The 25,419-nt window shown below is 36.3% G+C and overlaps 1 protein-coding gene across 1 annotated transcript in view; it reads right to left on the reverse strand.

Moving 5' to 3' along the window:
• The window catches only part of LOC116777295 (uncharacterized), a 43,170-nt gene that overhangs the window by 15,424 nt on the left and 2,327 nt on the right, over positions 1 to 25,419 (reverse strand). The window contains exons 3-7 of the mRNA XM_032670759.2: positions 25,184 to 25,354; positions 24,810 to 25,107; positions 24,531 to 24,731; positions 23,836 to 24,001; positions 22,535 to 22,656 (exon numbers count right to left, since the gene is read on the reverse strand). Coding sequence (XP_032526650.2) covers positions 22,535 to 22,656; positions 23,836 to 24,001; positions 24,531 to 24,731; positions 24,810 to 25,107; positions 25,184 to 25,354 — 958 coding nt within the window. The remainder of the gene's footprint in view (positions 1 to 22,534; positions 22,657 to 23,835; positions 24,002 to 24,530; positions 24,732 to 24,809; positions 25,108 to 25,183; positions 25,355 to 25,419) is intronic.

Genomic DNA, 25,419 nt, shown 5'->3' on the forward strand with positions numbered 1-25,419 from the left:
ATTAGCACTCGTTTAACTTGACATTCTGTCGCATTACTCCTTTAAATATAATCATTGACTATAAACACTGTAGGCACTTTCATTGTGCCTGCTTGTTTCATCGTTGACCCAAAAGCCAGCGACGAAAACTTGCATCAAGCGCACTGTTAGTTGATAGATAATCTTAAGATTTTTGAATCTTGATTCATTCATCTCATCCTTGTCTAGTTAGGAGGATATATCTTAACCTCAGTATTTATAGTAAATGTAGGTACCGTACTTATAATCAATGTCAAGTTTTGAACTTTAGTTCTTTTTAATGAGAAGGTTTAATTACTTAAGGTGGTAGAGACGCTCGTCTCGCCTGGGGTAGTACCACCATCCTTCACCCCACTTGTGTTACAAACGTAACAACAGAAGGACAGCCAGTCCCCTGATGTTGTTTTTCTCGCTTCTTTGCAATATCGTTTCACTTTGAATTACTCTATTCTACAGTTTCCATTGGTTACAAATTGTTTCAATTCAATAGGTTATCTCCCTCGCTGGTTCAAGCGTTCTTCTTAATTTATCATCTTCATTGACTCAACGAAACTAATACACGATTGGCCTTTAGCTCAGAATAACTACCGTAACTGGTCGGTTTGACAGTTTTTGCGGTCGCAGTTATCGTGCGTAAGAACTTTCGTGTAAAAGGCCTTTGATTACTTATATACCGTATATAATTAATTGATTAGCACTCGTTTAACTTGACATTCTGTCGCATTACTCCTTTTTATTATAAACATTGACTATAAGCAATCTAGGCACTTTCATCGTGCCTGCTTGTTTCATCGTTGACCCAAAAAGCCAGCGATGAAAACTTGCATCAAGCGCACCGTTAGTTGATAGATAATCTTAAGACTGTTGAATCTTTATTCATTCATCTCATCCTTGTCTAGTTAGTAGGATATATCTTAACCTGAGTATTTATAGTAAATGTAGGTATCGTACTTATAATCAATGTCAAGTTTTGTACTTTAGTTCTTTTTAATGAGAAGGTTTAATTACTTAAGGTGGTAGAGACGCTCGTCTCGCCTGGGGTAGTACCACCATCCTTCACCCCACTTGTGTTACAAACGTAACAACAGAAGGACAGCCAGTCCCCTGATGTTGTTTTTCTCGCTTCTTTGCAATATCGTTTCACTTTGAATTACTCTATTCTACAGTTTCCATTGGTTACAAATTGTTTCAATTCAATAGGTTATCTCCCTCGCTGGTTCAAGCGTTCTTCTTAATTTATCATCTTCATTGACTCAACGAAACTAATACACGATTGGCCTTTAGCTCAGAATAACTACCGTAACTGATCGGTTTGACAGTTTATGCGGTCGCAGTTGTCGTGCGTAAGAACTTTCGTGTAAAAGGCCTTTGATTACTTATATACCGTATATAATTAATTGATTAGCACTCGTTTTACTTGACATTCTGTCGCATTACTCCTTTAAATATAATCATTGACTATAAACACTGTAGGCACTTTCATTGTGCCTGCTTGTTTCATCGTTGACCCAAAAAGCCAGCGACGAAAACTTGCATCAAGCGCACTGTTAGTTGATAGATAATCTTAAGATTTTTGAATCTTTATTCATTCATCTCATCCTTGTCTAGTTAGGAGGATATATCTTAACCTCAGTATTTATAGTAAATGTAGGTATCGTACTTATAATCAATGTCAAGTTTTGAACTTTAGTTCTTTTTAATGAGAAGGTTTAATTACTTAAGGTGGTAGAGACGCTCGTCTCGCCTGGGGTAGTACCACCATCCTTCACCCCACTTGTGTTACAAACGTAACAACAGAAGGACAGCCAGTCCCCTGATGTTGTTTTTCTCGCTTCTTTGCAATATCGTTTCACTTTGAATTACTCTATTCTACAGTTTCCATTGGTTACAAATTGTTTCAATTCAATAGGTTATCTCCCTCGCTGGTTCAAGCGTTCTTCTTAATTTATCATCTTCATTGACTCAACGAAACTAATACACGATTGGCCTTTAGCTCAGAATAACTACCGTAACTGGTCGGTTTGACAGTTTTTGCGGTCGCAGTTATCGTGCGTAAGAACTTTCGTGTAAAAGGCCTTTGATTACTTATATACCGTATATAATTAATTGATTAGCACTCGTTTTACTTGACGTTCTGTCGCATTACTCCTTTAAATATAATCATTGACTATAAACACTGTAGGCACTTTCATTGTGCCTGCTTGTTTCATCGTTGACCCAAAAAGCCAGCGACGAAAACTTGCATCAAGCGCACTGTTAGTTGATAGATAATCTTAAGATTTTTGAATCTTTATTCATTCATCTCATCCTTGTCTAGTTAGGATATATCTTAACCTCAGTATTTATAGTAAATGTAGGTATCGTACTTATAATCAATGTCAAGTTTTGAACTTTAGTTCTTTTTAATGAGAAGGTTTAATTACTTAAGGTGGTAGAGACGCTCGTCTCGCCTGGGGTAGTACCACCATCCTTCACCCCACTTGTGTTACAAACGTAACAACAGAAGGACAGCCAGTCCCCTGATGTTGTTTTTCTCGCTTCTTTGCAATATCGTTTCACTTTGAATTACTCTATTCTACAGTTTCCATTGGTTACAAATTGTTTCAATTCAATAGGTTATCTCCCTCGCTGGTTCAAGCGTTCTTCTTAATTTATCATCTTCATTGACTCAACGAAACTAATACACGATTGGCCTTTAGCTCAGAATAACTACCGTAACTGATCGGTTTGACAGTTTATGCGGTCGCAGTTATCGTGCGTAAGAACTTTCGTGTAAAAGGCCTTTGATTACTTATATACCGTATATAATTAATTGATTAGCACTCGTTTTACTTGACATTCTGTCGCATTACTCCTTTAAATATAATCATTGACTATAAACACTGTAGGCACTTTCATTGTGCCTGCTTGTTTCATCGTTGACCCAAAAAGCCAGCGACGAAAACTTGCATCAAGCGCACTGTTAGTTGATAGATAATCTTAAGATTTTTGAATCTTTATTCATTCATCTCATCCTTGTCTAGTTAGGAGGATATATCTTAACCTCAGTATTTATAGTAAATGTAGGTATCGTACTTATAATCAATGTCAAGTTTTGAACTTTAGTTCTTTTTAATGAGAAGGTTTAATTACTTAAGGTGGTAGAGACGCTCGTCTCGCCTGGGGTAGTACCACCATCCTTCACCCCACTTGTGTTACAAACGTAACAACAGAAGGACAGCCAGTCCCCTGATGTTGTTTTTCTCGCTTCTTTGCAATATCGTTTCACTTTGAATTACTCTATTCTACAGTTTCCATTGGTTACAAATTGTTTCAATTCAATAGGTTATCTCCCTCGCTGGTTCAAGCGTTCTTCTTAATTTATCATCTTCATTGACTCAACGAAACTAATACACGATTGGCCTTTAGCTCAGAATAACTACCGTAACTGATCGGTTTGAAAGTTTATGCGGTCGCAGTTATCGTGCGTAAGAACTTTCGTGTAAAAGGCCTTTGATTACTTATATACCGTATATAATTAATTGATTAGCACTCGTTTAACTTGACATTCTGTCGCATTACTCCTTTAAATATAATCATTGACTATAAACACTGTAGGCACTTTCATTGTGCCTGCTTGTTTCATCGTTGACCCAAAAAGCCAGCGACGAAAACTTGCATCAAGCGCACTGTTAGTTGATAGATAATCTTAAGATTTTTGAATCTTGATTCATTCATCTCATCCTTGTCTAGTTAGGAGGATATATCTTAACCTCAGTATTTATAGTAAATGTAGGTATCGTACTTATAATCAATGTCAAGTTTTGAACTTTAGTTCTTTTTAATGAGAAGGTTTAATTACTTAAGGTGGTAGAGACGCTCGTCTCGCCTGGGGTAGTACCACCATCCTTCACCCCACTTGTGTTACAAACGTAACAACAGAAGGACAGCCAGTCCCCTGATGTTGTTTTTCTCGCTTCTTTGCAATATCGTTTCACTTTGAATTACTCTATTCTACAGTTTCCATTGGTTACAAATTGTTTCAATTCAATAGGTTATCTCCCTCGCTGGTTCAAGCGTTCTTCTTAATTTATCATCTTCATTGACTCAACTAAACTAATAACGACTGGCCTTTAGCTCAGAATAACTACCGTAACTGGTCGGTTTGACAATTTTTGCGGTCGCAGTTATCGTGCGTAAGAACTTTCGTGTAAAAGGCCTTTGATTACTTATAAACCGTATATAATTAATTGATTAGCACTCGTTTTACTTGACATTCTGTCGCATTACTCCTTTAAATATAATCATTGACTATAAACACTGTAGGCACTTTCATTGTGCCTGCTTGTTTCATCGTTGACCCAAAAAGCCAGCGACGAAAACTTGCATCAAGCGCACTGTTAGTTGATAGATAATCTTAAGATTTTTGAATCTTTATTCATTCATCTCATCCTTGTCTAGTTAGGAGGATATATCTTAACCTCAGTATTTATAGTAAATGTAGGTATCGTACTTATAATCAATGTCAAGTTTTGAACTTTAGTTCTTTTTAATGAGAAGGTTTAATTACTTAAGGTGGTAGAGACGCTCGTCTCGCCTGGGGTAGTACCACCATCCTTCACCCCACTTGTGTTACAAACGTAACAACAGAAGGACAGCCAGTCCCCTGATGTTGTTTTTCTCGCTTCTTTGCAATATCGTTTCACTTTGAATTACTCTATTCTACAGTTTCCATTGGTTACAAATTGTTTCAATTCAATAGGTTATCTCCCTCGCTGGTTCAAGCGTTCTTCTTAATTTATCATCTTCATTTACTCAAAGAAACTAATACACGATTGGCCTTTAGCTCAGAATAACTACCGTAACTGGTCGGTTTGACAGTTTTTGCGGTCGCAGTTATCGTGCGTAAGAACTTTCGTGTAAAAGGCCTTTGATTACTTATATACCGTATATAATTAATTGATTAGCACTCGTTTAACTTGACATTCTGTCGCATTACTCCTTTAAATATAATCATTGACTATAAACACTGTAGGCACTTTCATTGTGCCTGCTTGTTTCATCGTTGACCCAAAAAGCCAGCGACGAAAACTTGCATCAAGCGCATTGTTAGTTGATAGATAATCTTAAGATTTTTGAATCTTTATTCATTCATCTCATCCTTGTCTAGTTAGTAGGATATATCTTAACCTCAGTATTTATAGTAAATGTAGGTATCGTACTTATAATCAATGTCAAGTTTTGTACTTTAGTTCTTTTTAATGAGAAGGTTTAATTACTTAAGGTGGTAGAGACGCTCGTCTCGCCTGGGGTAGTACCACCATCCTTCACCCCACTTGTGTTACAAACGTAACAACAGAAGGACAGCCAGTCCCCTGATGTTGTTTTTCTCGCTTCTTTGCAATGTCGTTTCACTTTGAATTACTCTATTCTACAGTTTCCATTGGTTACAAATTGTTTCAATTCAATAGGTTATCTCCCTCGCTGGTTCAAGCGTTCTTCTTAATTTATCATCTTCATTGACTTAACGAAACTAATACACGATTGGCCTTTAGCTCAGAATAACTACCGTAACTGATCGGTTTGACAGTTTATGCGGTCGCAGTTATCGTGCGTAAGAACTTTCGTGTAAAAGGCCTTTGATTACTTATATACCGTATATAATTAATTGATTAGCACTCGTTTAACTTGACATTCAGTCGCATTACTCCTTTTATTATATAAACATTGACTATAAGCACTTGAGGCACTTTCATTGTGCCTGCTTGTTTCATCGTTGACCCAAAAAGCCAGCGGCGAAAAGTTGCATCAAGCGCACCGTTAGTTGATAGATAATCTTAAGATTTTTGAATCTTTATTCATTCATCTCATCCTTGTCTAGTTAGTAGGATATATCTTAACCTCAGTATTTATAGTAAATGTAGGTATCGTACTTATAATCAATGTCAAGTTTTAAACTTTAGTTCTTTTTAATGAGAAGGTTTAATTACTTAAGGTGGTAGAGACGCTCGTCTCGCCTGGGGTAGTACCACCATCCTTCACCCCACTTGTGTTACAAACGTAACAACAGAAGGACAGCCAGTCCCCTGATGTTGTTTTTCTCGCTTCTTTGCAATATCGTTTCACTTTGAATTACTCTATTCTACAGTTTCCATTGGTTACAAATTGTTTCAATTCAATAGGTTATCTCCCTCGCTGGTTCAAGCGTTCTTCTTAATTTATCATCTTCATTGACTCAACGAAACTAATACACGATTGGCCTTTAGCTCAGAATAACTACCGTAACTGGTCGGTTTGACAGTTTTTGCGGTCGCAGTTATCGCGCGTAAGAACTTTCGTGTAAAAGGCCTTTGATTACTTATATACCGTATATAATTCATTGATTAGCACTCGTTTAACTTGACATTCTGTCGCATTACTCCTTTTTATTATAAACATTGACTATAAGCAATCTAGGCACTTTCATCGTGCCTGCTTGTTTCATCGTTGACCCAAAAAGCCAGCGATGAAAACTTGCATCAAGCGCACCGTTAGTTGATAGATAATCTTAAGACTGTTGAATCTTTATTCATTCATCTCATCCTTGTCTAGTTAGTAGGATATATCTTAACCTGAGTATTTATAGTAAATGTAGGTATCGTACTTATAATCAATGTCAAGTTTTGTACTTTAGTTCTTTTTAATGAGAAGGTTTAATTACTTAAGGTGGTAGAGACGCTCGTCTCGCCTGGGGTAGTACCACCATCCTTCACCCCACTTGTGTTACAAACGTAACAACAGAAGGACAGCCAGTCCCCTGATGTTGTTTTTCTCGCTTCTTTGCAATATCGTTTCACTTTGAATTACTCTATTCTACAGTTTCCATTGGTTACAAATTGTTTCAATTCAATAGGTTATCTCCCTCGCTGGTTCAAGCGTTCTTCTTAATTTATCATCTTCATTGACTCAACGAAACTAATACACGATTGGCCTTTAGCTCAGAATAACTACCGTAACTGATCGGTTTGACAGTTTATGCGGTCGCAGTTATCGTGCGTAAGAACTTTCGTGTAAAAGGCCTTTGATTACTTATATACCGTATATAATTAATTGATTAGCACTCGTTTAACTTGACATTCTGTCGCATTACTCCTTTAAATATAATCATTGACTATAAACACTGTAGGCACTTTCATTGTGCCTGCTTGTTTCATCGTTGACCCAAAAAGCCAGCGACGAAAACTTGCATCAAGCGCACTGTTAGTTGATAGATAATCTTAAGACTGTTGAATCTTTATTCATTCATCTCATCCTTGTCTAGTTAGTAGGATATATCTTAACCTGAGTATTTATAGTAAATGTAGGTATCGTACTTATAATCAATGTCAAGTTTTGTACTTTAGTTCTTTTTAATGAGAAGGTTTAATTACTTAAGGTGGTAGAGACGCTCGTCTCGCCTGGGGTAGTACCACCATCCTTCACCCCACTTGTGTTACAAACGTAACAACAGAAGGACAGCCAGTCCCCTGATGTTGTTTTTCTCGCTTCTTTGCAATATCGTTTCACTTTGAATTACTCTATTCTACAGTTTCCATTGGTTACAAATTGTTTCAATTCAATAGGTTATCTCCCTCGCTGGTTCAAGCGTTCTTCTTAATTTATCATCTTCATTGACTCAACGAAACTAATACACGATTGGCCTTTAGCTCAGAATAACTACCGTAACTGATCGGTTTGACAGTTTATGCGGTCGCAGTTATCGTGCGTAAGAACTTTCGTGTAAAAGGCCTTTGATTACTTATATACCGTATATAATTAATTGATTAGCACTCGTTTAACTTGACATTCTGTCGCATTACTCCTTTAATTATAATCATTGACTATAAGCACTGTAGGCACTTTCATTGTGCCTGCTTGTTTCATCGTTGACCCAAAAAGCCAGCGGCGAAAACTTGCATCAAGCGCACCGTTAGTTGATAGATAATCTTAAGATTTTTGAATCTTTATTCATTCATCTCATCCTTGTCTAGTTAGGAGGATATATCTTAACCTCAGTATTTATAGTAAATGTAGGTATCGTACTTATAATCAATGTCAAGTTTTGAACTTTAGTTCTTTTTAATGAGAAGGTTTAATTACTTAAGGTGGTAGAGACGCTCGTCTCGCCTGGGGTAGTACCACCATCCTTCACCCCACTTGTGTTACAAACGTAACAACAGAAGGACAGCCAGTCCCCTGATGTTGTTTTTCTCGCTTCTTTGCAATATCGTTTCACTTTGAATTACTCTATTCTACAGTTTCCATTGGTTACAAATTGTTTCAATTCAATAGGTTATCTCCCTCGCTGGTTCAAGCGTTCTTCTTAATTTATCATCTTCATTGACTCAACGAAACTAATACACGATTGGCCTTTAGCTCAGAATAACTACCGTAACTGGTCGGTTTGACAGTTTTTGCGGTCGCAGTTATCGTGCGTAAGAACTTTCGTGTAAAAGGCCTTTGATTACTTATATACCGTATATAATTAATTGATTAGCACTCGTTTAACTTGACATTCTGTCGCATTACTCCTTTTAATATAAACATTGACTATAAGCACTTAGGCACTTTCATTGTGCCTGCTTGTTTCATCGTTGACCCAAAAAGCCAGCGACGAAAACTTGCATCAAGCGCACTGTTAGTTGATAGATAATCTTAAGATTTTTGAATCTTTATTCATTCATCTCATCCTTGTCTAGTTAGGAGGATATATCTTAACCTCAGTATTTATAGTAAATGTAGGTATCGTACTTATAATCAATGTCAAGTTTTGAACTTTAGTTCTTTTTAATGAGAAGGTTTAATTACTTAAGGTGGTAGAGACGCTCGTCTCGCCTGGGGTAGTACCACCATCCTTCACCCCACTTGTGTTACAAACGTAACAACAGAAGGACAGCCAGTCCCCTGATGTTGTTTTTCTCGCTTCTTTGCAATATCGTTTCACTTTGAATTACTCTATTCTACAGTTTCCATTGGTTACAAATTGTTTCAATTCAATAGGTTATCTCCCTCGCTGGTTCAAGCGTTCTTCTTAATTTATCATCTTCATTGACTCAACGAAACTAATACACGATTGGCCTTTAGCTCAGAATAACTACCGTAACTGGTCGGTTTGACAGTTTTTGCGGTCGCAGTTATCGTGCGTAAGAACTTTCGTGTAAAAGGCCTTTGATTACTTATATACCGTATATAATAATTGATTAGCACTCGTTTAACTTGACATTCTGTCGCATTACTCCTTTTTATTATAAACATTGACTATAAGCAATCTAGGCACTTTCATCGTGCCTGCTTGTTTCATCGTTGACCCAAAAAGCCAGCGATGAAAACTTGCATCAAGCGCACCGTTAGTTGATAGATAATCTTAAGACTGTTGAATCTTTATTCATTCATCTCATCCTTGTCTAGTTAGTAGGATATATCTTAACCTGAGTATTTATAGTAAATGTAGGTATCGTACTTATAATCAATGTCAAGTTTTGTACTTTAGTTCTTTTTAATGAGAAGGTTTAATTACTTAAGGTGGTAGAGACGCTCGTCTCGCCTGGGGTAGTACCACCATCCTTCACCCCACTTGTGTTACAAACGTAACAACAGAAGGACAGCCAGTCCCCTGATGTTGTTTTTCTCGCTTCTTTGCAATATCGTTTCACTTTGAATTACTCTATTCTACAGTTTCCATTGGTTACAAATTGTTTCAATTCAATAGGTTATCTCCCTCGCTGGTTCAAGCGTTCTTCTTAATTTATCATCTTCATTGACTCAACGAAACTAATACACGATTGGCCTTTAGCTCAGAATAACTACCGTAACTGGTCGGTTTGACAGTTTTTGCGGTCGCAGTTATCGTGCGTAAGAACTTTCGTGTAAAAGGCCTTTGATTACTTATATACCGTATATAATTAATTGATTAGCACTCGTTTAACTTGACATTCTGTCGCATTACTCCTTTTTATTATATAAACATTGACTATAAGCAATCTAGGCACTTTCATTGTGCCTGCTTGTTTCATCGTTGACCCAAAAAGCCAGCGATGAAAACTTGCATCAAGCGCACCGTTAGTTGATAGATAATCTTAAGACTTTTGAATCTTTATTCATTCATCTCATCCTTGTCTAGTTAGTAGGATATATCTTAACCTGAGTATTTATAGTAAATGTAGGTATCGTACTTATAATCAATGTCAAGTTTTGAACTTTAGTTCTTTTTAATGAGAAGGTTTAATTACTTAAGGTGGTAGAGACGCTCGTCTCGCCTGGGGTAGTACCACCATCCTTCACCCCACTTGTGTTACAAACGTAACAACAGAAGGACAGCCAGTCCCCTGATGTTGTTTTTTCTCGCTTCTTTGCAATATCGTTTCACTTTGAATTACTCTATTCTACAGTTTCCATTGGTTACAAATTGTTTCAATTCAATAGGTTATCCCCTCGCTGGTTCAAGCGTTCTTCTTAATTTATCATCTTCATTGACTCAACGAAACTAATACACGATTGGCCTTTAGCTCAGAATAACTACCGTAACTGGTCGGTTTGACAGTTTTTGCGGTCGCAGTTATCGTGCGTAAGAACTTTCGTGTAAAAGGCCTTTGATTACTTATATACCGTATATAATTAATTGATTAGCACTCGTTTAACTTGACATTCTGTCGCATTACTCCTTTTATTATATAAACATTGACTATAAGCACTCTAGGCACTTTCATCGTGCCTGCTTGTTTCATCGTTGACCCAAAAAGCCAGCGATGAAAACTTGCATCAAGCGCACCGTTAGTTGATAGATAATCTTAAGACTTTTGAATCTTTATTCATTCATCTCATCCTTGTCTAGTTAGTAGGATATATCTTAACCTGAGTATTTATAGTAAATGTAGGTATCGTACTTATAATCAATGTCAAGTTTTGAACTTTAGTTCTTTTTAATGAGAAGGTTTAATTACTTAAGGTGGTAGAGACGCTCGTCTCGCCTGGGGTAGTACCACCATCCTTCACCCCACTTGTGTTACAAACGTAACAACAGAAGGACAGCCAGTCCCCTGATGTTGTTTTTCTCGCTTCTTTGCAATATCGTTTCACTTTGAATTACTCTATTCTACAGTTTCCATTGGTTACAAATTGTTTCAATTCAATAGGTTATCTCCCTCGCTGGTTCAAGCGTTCTTCTTAATTTATCATCTTCATTGACTCAACGAAACTAATACACGATTGGCCTTTAGCTCAGAATAACTACCGTAACTGGTCGGTTTGACAGTTTTTGCGGTCGCAGTTATCGTGCGTAAGAACTTTCGTGTAAAAGGCCTTTGATTACTTATATACCGTATATAATTAATTGATTAGCACTCGTTTAACTTGACATTCTGTCGCATTACTCCTTTTATTATAAACATTGACTATAAGCAATCTAGGCACTTTCATCGTGCCTGCTTGTTTCATCGTTGACCCAAAAAGCCAGCGATGAAAACTTGCATCAAGCGCACCGTTAGTTGATAGATAATCTTAAGACTGTTGAATCTTTATTCATTCATCTCATCCTTGTCTAGTTAGTAGGATATATCTTAACCTGAGTATTTATAGTAAATGTAGGTATCGTACTTATAATCAATGTCAAGTTTTGAACTTTAGTTCTTTTTAATGAGAAGGTTTAATTACTTAAGGTGGTAGAGACGCTCGTCTCGCCTGGGGTAGTACCACCATCCTTCACCCCACTTGTGTTACAAACGTAACAACAGAAGGACAGCCAGTCCCCTGATGTTGTTTTTCTCGCTTCTTTGCAATATCGTTTCACTTTGAATTACTCTATTCTACAGTTTCCATTGGTTACAAATTGTTTCAATTCAATAGGTTATCTCCCTCGCTGGTTCAAGCGTTCTTCTTAATTTATCATCTTCATTGACTCAACGAAACTAATACACGATTGGCCTTTAGCTCAGAATAACTACCGTAACTGGTCGGTTTGACAGTTTTTGCGGTCGCAGTTATCGTGCGTAAGAACTTTCGTGTAAAAGGCCTTTGATTACTTATATACCGTATATAATTAATTGATTAGCACTCGTTTAACTTGACATTCTGTCGCATTACTCCTTTTATATAAACATTGACTATAAGCAATCTAGGCACTTTCATCGTGCCTGCTTGTTTCATCGTTGACCCAAAAAGCCAGCGATGAAAACTTGCATCAAGCGCACCGTTAGTTGATAGATAATCTTAAGACTGTTGAATCTTTATTCATTCATCTCATCCTTGTCTAGTTAGTAGGATATATCTTAACCTGAGTATTTATAGTAAATGTAGGTATCGTACTTATAATCAATGTCAAGTTTTGAACTTTAGTTCTTTTTAATGAGAAGGTTTAATTACTTAAGGTGGTAGAGACGCTCGTCTCGCCTGGGGTAGTACCACCATCCTTCACCCCACTTGTGTTACAACGTAACAACAGAAGGACAGCCAGTCCCCTGATGTTGTTTTTCTCGCTTCTTTGCAATATCGTTTCACTTTGAATTACTCTATTCTACAGTTTCCATTGGTTACAATTGTTTCAATTCAATAGGTTATCTCCCTCGCTGGTTCAAGCGTTCTTCTTAATTTATCATCTTCATTGACTCAACGAAACTAATACACGATTGGCCTTTAGCTCAGAATAACTACCGTAACTGGTCGGTTTGACAGTTTTTGCGGTCGCAGTTATCGTGCGTAAGAACTTTCGTGTAAAAGGCCTTTGATTACTTATATACCGTATATAATTCATTGATTAGCACTCGTTTAACTTGACATTCTGTCGCATTACTCCTTTTTATTATAAACATTGACTATAAGCAATCTAGGCACTTTCATCGTGCCTGCTTGTTTCATCGTTGACCCAAAAAGCCAGCGATGAAAACTTGCATCAAGCGCACCGTTAGTTGATAGATAATCTTAAGACTGTTGAATCTTTATTCATTCATCTCATCCTTGTCTAGTTAGTAGGATATATCTTAACCTGAGTATTTATAGTAAATGTAGGTATCGTACTTATAATCAATGTCAAGTTTTGAACTTTAGTTCTTTTTAATGAGAAGGTTTAATTACTTAAGGTGGTAGAGACGCTCGTCTCGCCTGGGGTAGTACCACCATCCTTCACCCCACTTGTGTTACAAACGTAACAACAGAAGGACAGCCAGTCCCCTGATGTTGTTTTTCTCGCTTCTTTGCAATATCGTTTCACTTTGAATTACTCTATTCTACAGTTTCCATTGGTTACAAATTGTTTCAATTCAATAGGTTATCTCCCTCGCTGGTTCAAGCGTTCTTCTTAATTTATCATCTTCATTGACTCAACGAAACTAATACACGATTGGCCTTTAGCTCAGAATAACTACCGTAACTGGTCGGTTTGACAGTTTTTGCGGTCGCAGTTATCGTGCGTAAGAACTTTCGTGTAAAAGGCCTTTGATTACTTATATACCGTATATAATTAATTGATTAGCACTCGTTTAACTTGACATTCTGTCGCATTACTCCTTTTTATTATAACATTGACTATAAGCAATCTAGGCACTTTCATCGTGCCTGCTTGTTTCATCGTTGACCCAAAAAGCCAGCGATGAAAACTTGCATCAAGCGCACCGTTAGTTGATAGATAATCTTAAGACTGTTGAATCTTTATTCATTCATCTCATCCTTGTCTAGTTAGTAGGATATATCTTAACCTGAGTATTTATAGTAAATGTAGGTATCGTACTTATAATCAATGTCAAGTTTTGTACTTTAGTTCTTTTTAATGAGAAGGTTTAATTACTTAAGGTGGTAGAGACGCTCGTCTCGCCTGGGGTAGTACCACCATCCTTCACCCCACTTGTGTTACAAACGTAACAACAGAAGGACAGCCAGTCCCCTGATGTTGTTTTTCTCGCTTCTTTGCAATATCGTTTCACTTTGAATTACTCTATTCTACAGTTTCCATTGGTTACAAATTGTTTCAATTCAATAGGTTATCTCCCTCGCTGGTTCAAGCGTTCTTCTTAATTTATCATCTTCATTGACTCAACGAAAACTAATACACGATTGGCCTTTAGCTCAGAATAACTACCGTAACTGGTCGGTTTGACAGTTTTTGCGGTCGCAGTTATCGTGCGTAAGAACTTTCGTGTAAAAGGCCTTTGATTACTTATATACCGTATATAATTAATTGATTAGCACTCGTTTAACTTGACATTCTGTCGCATTACTCCTTTTATTATAAACATTGACTATAAACACTGTAGGCACTTTCATTGTGCCTGCTTGTTTCATCGTTGACCCAAAAAGCCAGCGATGAAAACTTGCATCAAGCGCACCGTTAGTTGATAGATAATCTTAAGACTGTTGAATCTTTATTCATTCATCTCATCCTTGTCTAGTTAGTAGGATATATCTTAACCTGAGTATTTATAGTAAATGTAGGTATCGTACTTATAATCAATGTCAAGTTTTGTACTTTAGTTCTTTTTAATGAGAAGGTTTAATTACTTAAGGTGGTAGAGACGCTCGTCTCGCCTGGGGTAGTACCACCATCCTTCACCCCACTTGTGTTACAAACGTAACAACAGAAGGACAGCCAGTCCCCTGATGTTGTTTTTCTCGCTTCTTTGCAATATCGTTTCACTTTGAATTACTCTATTCTACAGTTTCCATTGGTTACAAATTGTTTCAATTCAATAGGTTATCTCCCTCGCTGGTTCAAGCGTTCTTCTTAATTTATCATCTTCATTGACTCAACGAAACTAATACACGATTGGCCTTTAGCTCAGAATAACTACCGTAACTGGTCGGTTTGACAGTTTTTGCGGTCGCAGTTATCGTGCGTAAGAACTTTCGTGTAAAAGGCCTTTGATTACTTATATACCGTATATAATTAATTGATTAGCACTCGTTTAACTTGACATTCTGTCGCATTACTCCTTTTTATTATAAACATTGACTATAAGCAATCTAGGCACTTTCATCGTGCCTGCTTGTTTCATCGTTGACCCAAAAAGCCAGCGATGAAAACTTGCATCAAGCGCACCGTTAGTTGATAGATAATCTTAAGACTGTTGAATCTTTATTCATTCATCTCATCCTTGTCTAGTTAGTAGGATATATCTTAACCTGAGTATTTATAGTAAATGTAGGTATCGTACTTATAATCAATGTCAAGTTTTGTACTTTAGTTCTTTTTAATGAGAAGGTTTAATTACTTAAGGTGGTAGAGACGCTCGTCTCGCCTGGGGTAGTACCACCATCCTTCACCCCACTTGTGTTACAAACGTAACAACAGAAGGACAGCCAGTCCCCTGATGTTGTTTTTCTCGCTTCTTTGCAATATCGTTTCACTTTGAATTACTCTATTCTACAGTTTCCATTGGTTACAAATTGTTTCAATTCAATAGGTTATCTCCCTCGCTGGTTCAAGCGTTCTTCTTAATTTATCATCTTCATTGACTCAACGAAACTAATACACGATTGGCCTTTAGCTCAGAATAACTACCGTAACTGGTCGGTTTGACAGTTTTTGCGGTCGCAGTTATCGTGCGTAAGAACTTTCGTGTAAAAGGCCTTTGATTACTTATATACCGTATATAATTAATTGATTAGCACTCGTTTAACTTGACATTCTGTCGCATTACTCCTTTTTATTATAAACATTGACTATAAGCAATCTAGGCACTTTCATCGTGCCTGCTTGTTTCATCGTTGACCCAAAAAGCCAGCGATGAAAACTTGCATCAAGCGCACCGTTAGTTGATAGATAATCTTAAGACTGTTGAATCTTTATTCATTCATCTCATCCTTGTCTAGTTAGTAGGATATATCTTAACCTGAGTATTTATAGTAAATGTAGGTATCGTACTTATAATCAATGTCAAGTTTTGTACTTTAGTTCTTTTTAATGAGAAGGTTTAATTACTTAAGGTGGTAGAGACGCTCGTCTCGCCTGGGTAGTACCACCATCCTTCACCCCACTTGTGTTACAAACGTAACAACAGAAGGACAGCCAGTCCCCTGATGTTGTTTTTCTCGCTTCTTTGCAATATCGTTTCACTTTGAATTACTCTATTCTACAGTTTCCATTGGTTACAAATTGTTTCAATTCAATAGGTTATCTCCCTCGCTGGTTCAAGCGTTCTTCTTTATTTATCATCTTCATTGACTCAACGAAACTAATACACGATTGGCCTTTAGCTCAGAATAACTACCGTAACTGGTCGGTTTGACAGTTTTTGCGGTCGCAGTTATCGTGCGTAAGAACTTTCGTGTAAAAGGCCTTTGATTACTTATATACCGTATATAATTCATTGATTAGCACTCGTTTAACTTGACATTCTGTCGCATTACTCCTTTTTATTATAAACATTGACTATAAGCAATCTAGGCACTTTCATCGTGCCTGCTTGTTTCATCGTTGACCCAAAAAGCCAGCGATGAAAACTTGCATCAAGCGCACCGTTAGTTGATAGATAATCTTAAGACTGTTGAATCTTTATTCATTCATCTCATCCTTGTCTAGTTAGTAGGATATATCTTAACCTGAGTATTTATAGTAAATGTAGGTATCGTACTTATAATCAATGTCAAGTTTTGAACTTTAGTTCTTTTTAATGAGAAGGTTTAATTACTTAAGGTGGTAGAGACGCTCGTCTCGCCTGGGGTAGTACCACCATCCTTCACCCCACTTGTGTTACAAACGTAACAACAGAAGGACAGCCAGTCCCCTGATGTTGTTTTTCTCGCTTCTTTGCAATATCGTTTCACTTTGAATTACTCTATTCTACAGTTTTCATTGGTTACAAATTGTTTCAATTCAATAGGTTATCTCCCTCGCTGGTTCAAGCGTTCTTCTTAATTTATCATCTTCATTGACTCAACGAAACTAATACACGATTGGCCTTTAGCTCAGAATAACTACCGTAACTGGTCGGTTTGACAGTTTTTGCGGTCGCAGTTATCGTGCGTAAGAACTTTCGTGTAAAAGGCCTTTGATTACTTATATACCGTATATAATTAATTGATTAGCACTCGTTTAACTTGACATTCTGTCGCATTACTCCTTTTATTATAAACATTGACTATAAGCAATCTAGGCACTTTCATCGTGCCTGCTTGTTTCATCGTTGACCCAAAAAGCCAGCGATGAAAACTTGCATCAAGCGCACCGTTAGTTGATAGATAATCTTAAGACTGTTGAATCTTTATTCATTCATCTCATCCTTGTCTAGTTAGTAGGATATATCTTAACCTGAGTATTTATAGTAAATGTAGGTATCGTACTTATAATCAATGTCAAGTTTTGTACTTTAGTTCTTTTTAATGAGAAGGTTTAATTACTTAAGGTGGTAGAGACGCTCGTCTCGCCTGGGGTAGTACCACCATCCTTCACCCCACTTGTGTTACAAACGTAACAACAGAAGGACAGCCAGTCCCCTGATGTTGTTTTTCTCGCTTCTTTGCAATATCGTTTCACTTTGAATTACTCTATTCTACAGTTTCCATTGGTTACAAATTGTTTCAATTCAATAGGTTATCTCCCTCGCTGGTTCAAGCGTTCTTCTTAATTTATCATCTTCATTGACTCAACGAAAACTAATACACGATTGGCCTTTAGCTCAGAATAACTACCGTAACTGGTCGGTTTGACAGTTTTTGCGGTCGCAGTTATCGTGCGTAAGAACTTTCGTGTAAAAGGCCTTTGATTACTTATATACCGTATATAATTAATTGATTAGCACTCGTTTAACTTGACATTCTGTCGCATTACTCCTTTTATTATAAACATTGACTATAAGCAATCTAGGCACTTTCATCGTGCCTGCTTGTTTCATCGTTGACCCAAAAAGCCAGCGATGAAAACTTGCATCAAGCGCACCGTTAGTTGATAGATAATCTTAAGACTGTTGAATCTTTATTCATTCATCTCATCCTTGTCTAGTTAGTAGGATATATCTTAACCTGAGTATTTATAGTAAATGTAGGTATCGTACTTATAATCAATGTCAAGTTTTGTACTTTAGTTCTTTTTAATGAGAAGGTTTAATTACTTAAGGTGGTAGAGACGCTCGTCTCGCCTGGGGTAGTACCACCATCCTTCACCCCACTTGTGTTACAAACGTAACAACAGAAGGACAGCCAGTCCCCTGATGTTGTTTTTCTCGCTTCTTTGCAATATCGTTTCACTTTGAATTACTCTATTCTACAGTTTCCATTGGTTACAAATTGTTTCAATTCAATAGGTTATCTCCCTCGCTGGTTCAAGCGTTCTTCTTAATTTATCATCTTCATTGACTCAACGAAAACTAATACACGATTGGCCTTTAGCTCAGAATAACTACCGTAACTGGTCGGTTTGACAGTTTTTGCGGTCGCAGTTATCGTGCGTAAGAACTTTCGTGTAAAAGGCCTTTGATTACTTATATACCGTATATAATTAATTGATTAGCACTCGTTTAACTTGACATTCTGTCGCATTACTCCTTTTTATTATAAACATTGACTATAAGCAATCTAGGCACTTTCATCGTGCCTGCTTGTTTCATCGTTGACCCAAAAAGCCAGCGATGAAAACTTGCATCAAGCGCACCGTTAGTTGATAGATAATCTTAAGACTGTTGAATCTTTATTCATTCATCTCATCCTTGTCTAGTTAGTAGGATATATCTTAACCTGAGTATTTATAGTAAATGTAGGTATCGTACTTATAATCAATGTCAAGTTTTGTACTTTAGTTCTTTTTAATGAGAAGGTTTAATTACTTAAGGTGGTAGAGACGCTCGTCTCGCCTGGGGTAGTACCACCATCCTTCACCCCACTTGTGTTACAAACGTAACAACAGAAGGACAGCCAGTCCCCTGATGTTGTTTTTCTCGCTTCTTTGCAATATCGTTTCACTTTGAATTACTCTATTCTACAGTTTCCATTGGTTACAAATTGTTTCAATTCAATAGGTTATCTCCCTCGCTGGTTCAAGCGTTCTTCTTTATTTATCATCTTCATTGACTCAACGAAACTAATACACGATTGGCCTTTAGCTCAGAATAACTACCGTAACTGGTCGGTTTGACAGTTTTTGCGGTCGCAGTTATCGCGCGTAAGAACTTTCGTGTAAAAGGCCTTTGATTACTTATATACCGTATATAATTCATTGATTAGCACTCGTTTAACTTGACATTCTGTCGCATTACTCCTTTTTATTATAAACATTGACTATAAGCAATCTAGGCACTTTCATCGTGCCTGCTTGTTTCATCGTTGACCCAAAAAGCCAGCGATGAAAACTTGCATCAAGCGCACCGTTAGTTGATAGATAATCTTAAGACTGTTGAATCTTTATTCATTCATCTCATCCTTGTCTAGTTAGTAGGATATATCTTAACCTGAGTATTTATAGTAAATGTAGGTATCGTACTTATAATCAATGTCAAGTTTTGAACTTTAGTTCTTTTTAATGAGAATGTTTAATTACTTAAGGTGGTAGAGACGCTCGTCTCGCCTGGGGTAGTACCACCATCCTTCACCCCACTTGTGTTACAAACGTAACAACAGAAGGACAGCCAGTCCCCTGATGTTGTTTTTCTCGCTTCTTTGCAATATCGTTTCACTTTGAATTACTCTATTCTACAGTTTTCATTGGTTACAAATTGTTTCAATTCAATAGGTTATCTCCCTCGCTGGTTCAAGCGTTCTTCTTAATTTATCATCTTCATTGACTCAACGAAACTAATACACGATTGGCCTTTAGCTCAGAATAACTACCGTAACTGGTCGGTTTGACAGTTTTTGCGGTCGCAGTTATCGTGCGTAAGAACTTTCGTGTAAAAGGCCTTTGATTACTTATATACCGTATATAATTAATTGATTAGCACTCGTTTAACTTGACATTCTGTCGCATTACTCCTTTTTATTATAAACATTGACTATAAGCAATCTAGGCACTTTCATCGTGCCTGCTTGTTTCATCGTTGACCCAAAAAGCCAGCGATGAAAACTTGCATCAAGCGCACCGTTAGTTGATAGATAATCTTAAGACTGTTGAATCTTTATTCATTCATCTCATCCTTGTCTAGTTAGTAGGATATATCTTAACCTGAGTATTTATAGTAAATGTAGGTATCGTACTTATAATCAATGTCAAGTTTTGTACTTTAGTTCTTTTTAATGAGAAGGTTTAATTACTTAAGGTGGTAGAGACGCTCGTCTCGCCTGGGGTAGTACCACCATCCTTCACCCCACTTGTGTTACAAACGTAACAACAGAAGGACAGCCAGTCCCCTGATGTTGTTTTTCTCGCTTCTTTGCAATATCGTTTCACTTTGAATTACTCTATTCTACAGTTTCCATTGGTTACAAATTGTTTCAATTCAATAGGTTATCTCCCTCGCTGGTTCAAGCGTTCTTCTTAATTTATCATCTTCATTGACTCAACGAAAACTAATACACGATTGGCCTTTAGCTCAGAATAACTACCGTAACTGGTCGGTTTGACAGTTTTTGCGGTCGCAGTTATCGTGCGTAAGAACTTTCGTGTAAAAGGCCTTTGATTACTTATATACCGTATATAATTAATTGATTAGCACTCGTTTAACTTGACATTCTGTCGCATTACTCCTTTTATTATAAACATTGACTATAAACACTGTAGGCACTTTCATTGTGCCTGCTTGTTTCATCGTTGACCCAAAAAGCCAGCGGCGAAAAGTTGCATCAAGCGCAGCGTTAGTTGATAGATAATCTTAAGATTTTTGAATCTTTATTCATTCATCTCATCCTTGTCTAGTTAGGAGGATATATCTTAACCTCAGTATTTATAGTAAATGTAGGTATCGTACTTATAATCAATGTCAAGTTTTGAACTTTAGTTCTTTTTAATGAGAAGGTTTAATTACTTAAGGTGGTAGAGACGCTCGTCTCGCCTGGGGTAGTACCACCATCCTTCACCCCACTTGTGTTACAAACGTAACAACAGAAGGACAGCCAGTCCCCTGATGTTGTTTTTCTCGCTTCTTTGCAATATCGTTTCACTTTGAATTACTCTATTCTACAGTTTCCATTGGTTACAAATTGTTTCAATTCAATAGGTTATCTCCCTCGCTGGTTCAAGCGTTCTTCTTAATTTATCATCTTCATTGACTCAACGAAACTAATACACGATTGGCCTTTAGCTCAGAATAACTACCGTAACTGGTCGGTTTGACAGTTTTTGCGGTCGCAGTTATCGTGCGTAAGAACTTTCGTGTAAAAGGCCTTTGATTACTTATATACCGTATATAATTAATTGATTAGCACTCGTTTAACTTGACATTCTGTCGCATTACTCCTTTTATTATAAACATTGACTATAAACACTGTAGGCACTTTCATTGTGCCTGCTTGTTTCATCGTTGACCCAAAAAGCCAGCGACGAAAACTTGCATCAAGCGCACTGTTAGTTGATAGATAATCTTAAGATTTTTGAATCTTTATTCATTCATCTCATCCTTGTCTAGTTAGTAGGATATATCTTAACATCAGTATTTATAGAAAATGTTGTGTTTAGAATAGAATTAAAGTAACCTCGTAAGATTTTTCCTGCTATCATCCTGACGTCAATGTTACAATTTTTAATTTTGTTATTTTATCTTAATTATTCTTTCATCTCATTGTGGTTCATACGAGTGTATAGGTTAGGCAGTTTAAGATATGATGTCTTGTTTATGTTACCTTTGTAATATTCTGGTTTCTTTAACGCTTTTATATCGACTTGATTATATATTTATACGCATTTTTTAGTATTTAAGGATAATAAATGTAAATATGATATATAATGGAAGGACATATGCCTTAAAAAGATTGAAAAGATTTTATGAAATAATCTCTTAGTTTTAACCATAGATAATACTATAAGTGCAATGTTAGGACTTCGTTAAAATACTGGCAGCATTTAATTGCACACTTTCACGATAATATCAGTGGCAACTAGTTCTTAAATTGGCTTTAAAGTCGTTTGTTGTTGAGAACAAAATCTCGATTTTTGTTTTCCATGTCGCCAATTTCGACATGTGCAATGTCGACATCGGCGACATGAAAATTTTTATAATGCTAGCCACTTATCCAGTATTCTTGTAATCGTTCTAACTTATAAGTACCACAGTCGGAAATTTTTAAAATTGTCTAGATGTGCTTGCGGAGTAGTCACGGAGGTCCGATAAGCTTTGGCAGATACGAGATGAATATAAATAGTTCTTTACAGCAATCTGTATTTATACTGTATACATAATACAGGCTAGTAAAATTTTGAGGGTAGTCATCACGACCGCATTTACTGTATTATATTCATCTTACATCAACTATGGTTTACACCTAATGAGCATAATATAGCATAGATTTAACCATCACATAAAGTTCATCATTTTGAATGTACTGAACCTTTTTACAAATAAAAAGTTTGTCGTAATAAATGTTGTGATGATAGAAATTCTTTTATTTATCCGATTCCCGCATTATTTTAACTTTGATTTGAGATTATAACTATATAAAAACTTATTAAACTTACTCAAAGGGTGTTCCACAAATGAGATACCAGTTGTCGCCATTCTTTGGTTTCTGAGTGCAATGGAAGTCGAAATATTTCTCGTCGTAATCGTCAGGGCACAAATATTTCCTCTTAAACAAGCGCTGAAATCACAAATTGTTTTTGTAGATATTAAACTCGTTTTATGTATATAAGAACATTACAAAACAATTTATAAACAAATAATAAAAAAAAATTGTTTATTTAATAACAATTTATTTTTTCTATCTATCTCACATCACATTATGAGAAGAGAGATAGTGAAAATGTTAAAGGCTTTCGACAAAACATCTCTATTCAGTTTAAATAGGTACGAAAAGAATATCACTGGCATTGTCGTTTCATAAAACATTCTTCATTTCAAGAAAATGACTGCACAGTTTGACGGACAGTCCTATAGTAATTTGCATTTGAATCACCCAACCGAGCAATTCTAAATACGCTGACGAATTTTATACTTCTTTGGTTATTATGTTTATTCTCATTTTGAAGAACTATTTCAGATCTTACCAAAAAGACATGCATAGTCTGTTCAAAGAGTATCGTGACTTTTGAATTTCTGCGAGCTACATATATCTAAATATACTGTAAGTATGAGTTTTTTATATTTCTAAATATGATCTTTAAACCGACAATCAGCTCGTCCTCGTATTCCCCTATTCCAATAAAGGTATCAAATAATCTTAATGCAATATTCAATTAAAAAAAAACGTATAATTTTCTTCTGCTTCTTACGATCAAAATACTTGACACTGGAGAAATATTTATCGCTGGCACGATGCTCTTAGAAGGCTAAGAAGTTGAACAAGGAAGAACGTTCCAGATACCCAATAATTTTTTTCACCCAATAATTAAATTGCCCAAAAATATCGACATTAATAAAATCAAGAAAATAGTGTTTGCTTATCACCGTTAGAAAAGTTACTGAGGACTTAAAAACGTCGATTAGGTTCTGCCATTACATTTTTACATACGTTTTAGGTATGAGATAGGTCGCCATAGAATTACTGACAAAGTTGCCTAATTTCTGACAATTATATAAACACGTAGGACAAGCTGAATAAGATGGCCATATTTTTTAATAATACGTTGAGCACAAGAAAAACACGATAGATCAAGGGATACATTTAAGTTTGAAAAATAAATATTCATAAATAAATACATATGTTTTTGTACAAAACACAAAACTCGAGATAGTTTTTGAACAGACTTCGTATATGTACACAGATTTACAAGAATAAGTAGTTAGTTGTTGTAGATATAGTATTATTTTGTTAGTGTACCTGTCCAAAAGGCGTGACCAAAGAAGTTTTTTCAGTGCAGGGTCCGACAGGTTCGTGGAGCCCCAGAGACCTTTCGTCCTCAGGGTTAAATAAGATCACGATGGCGAAAAACATCGCATAATGGATGAACAATTGAAATAATAGCAAGTAATCGATGCCGCTGAGTCTGAAAAGTAATGTCGCTTAACTCAAATAAAGAATTAAAAAAAAAAATCTACTCATGCAACGATTTAAACGAGCTAACAACGGTTTTAGTTCTGAAACAATGTGACCTCAAATTATTGCATCGTTATTGTATTTGATTAGCTTTTTTGACGAAATTATGAGATATAATCATAATTTCAAATAAATTTATATAATTTAAACACAATTTAAAACGTTTAAAAACTGCTTTAAATTATATATGTTATTGAGGGCAGTAGTTTCAATATTTTGTTTTTTATTCTCTAATATACGAATCGTTATTTATAAACATTTTTTGTATGTATGTATTAATTATTTTTTCTATAACGAATATAATATTGGAAGAGAGCACAATAAAATCATTAAATTGTTTTAGTAATATTTGTTTTTTTTTTAACAATTTCAAAATCTCTTATAGAATCGTAAACTACTGAATTTTGTAAGAGGCAATATATTTAACCAACAGGCGAGATAAGTCGGCGGAATCTCGTAGTATAGAAGAAAAAACTTACTTTTCCTTTATTTTCTCACGCTCGCTCAATAGCCCAGACAGAATAATTACAGAGAAAATCGAAAATAGAAGGAAAAAAGTCACTTCTGAATGAATTTTATATGTGTCATGTAAAGGATGGTATATAGGCACAAACATTAGGATGCCTCCAGGCATACCGATCAAAACTGCTACCAAGAGAGATTTCCATTCAACAGCTTTTCTGTAAAAAATATGTGCAATTACTCATTTTAAAATTCAATCATATTTAATACATGAAAAAAATAAATTTGAAACTCACGAAGCTGATGACCATCTCGCAATTTTTGGGGCGAACCATTCTCTGCTGAAATGGAAGAAGAAATAGAAGCTAGCAGCGAAGGTGGCGTGGAAATAGTACGAGTTCCAGGGTACCCAGTAGTGACGGTCGAAAATGTTGGGGTCGGTATCGTGCCACGTCCAGTGAACATACTTCACTGACACTATATCATAGGGCAGGTCGATGAGGACAGTGAGGAGTCCCACCGCAAATGGTTGAGCGTACTTTGGAAGATTGATCTGGCTAACTGCGTAAGCAGCGTTGTAGATAAAGACTGGATCTGAAGAGACAATTGTTTTATGTCACTAGATTATACATTAATGTAAACTCTAATAGAGTTGTTCATTTCAACTTACAAAGCAAAATTATATGCAAAGGTTGTCGACCACCCAAAAACATAAGGGGCGTTTGTGAATGCCAGAAGTTGTCGAATTCGGGGAGGATAAAATGCCAGAAATTATCAGCATAAATGCCATGGAGCAACGTGCCCAGCCAGAAGTACGGCCAGCGACCCCCTTTTTTCAAAGCTGAAAAGTGAAAAACCTTAATTGGTAAAATTTGTTAAATGCAAATAATATTGATTACGAAGCAC

This window comes from Danaus plexippus, chromosome Z (genome assembly GCF_018135715.1).
Source record: "Danaus plexippus chromosome Z, MEX_DaPlex, whole genome shotgun sequence".
NCBI classification, from domain to species: Eukaryota; Metazoa; Arthropoda; class Insecta; order Lepidoptera; family Nymphalidae; genus Danaus; species Danaus plexippus.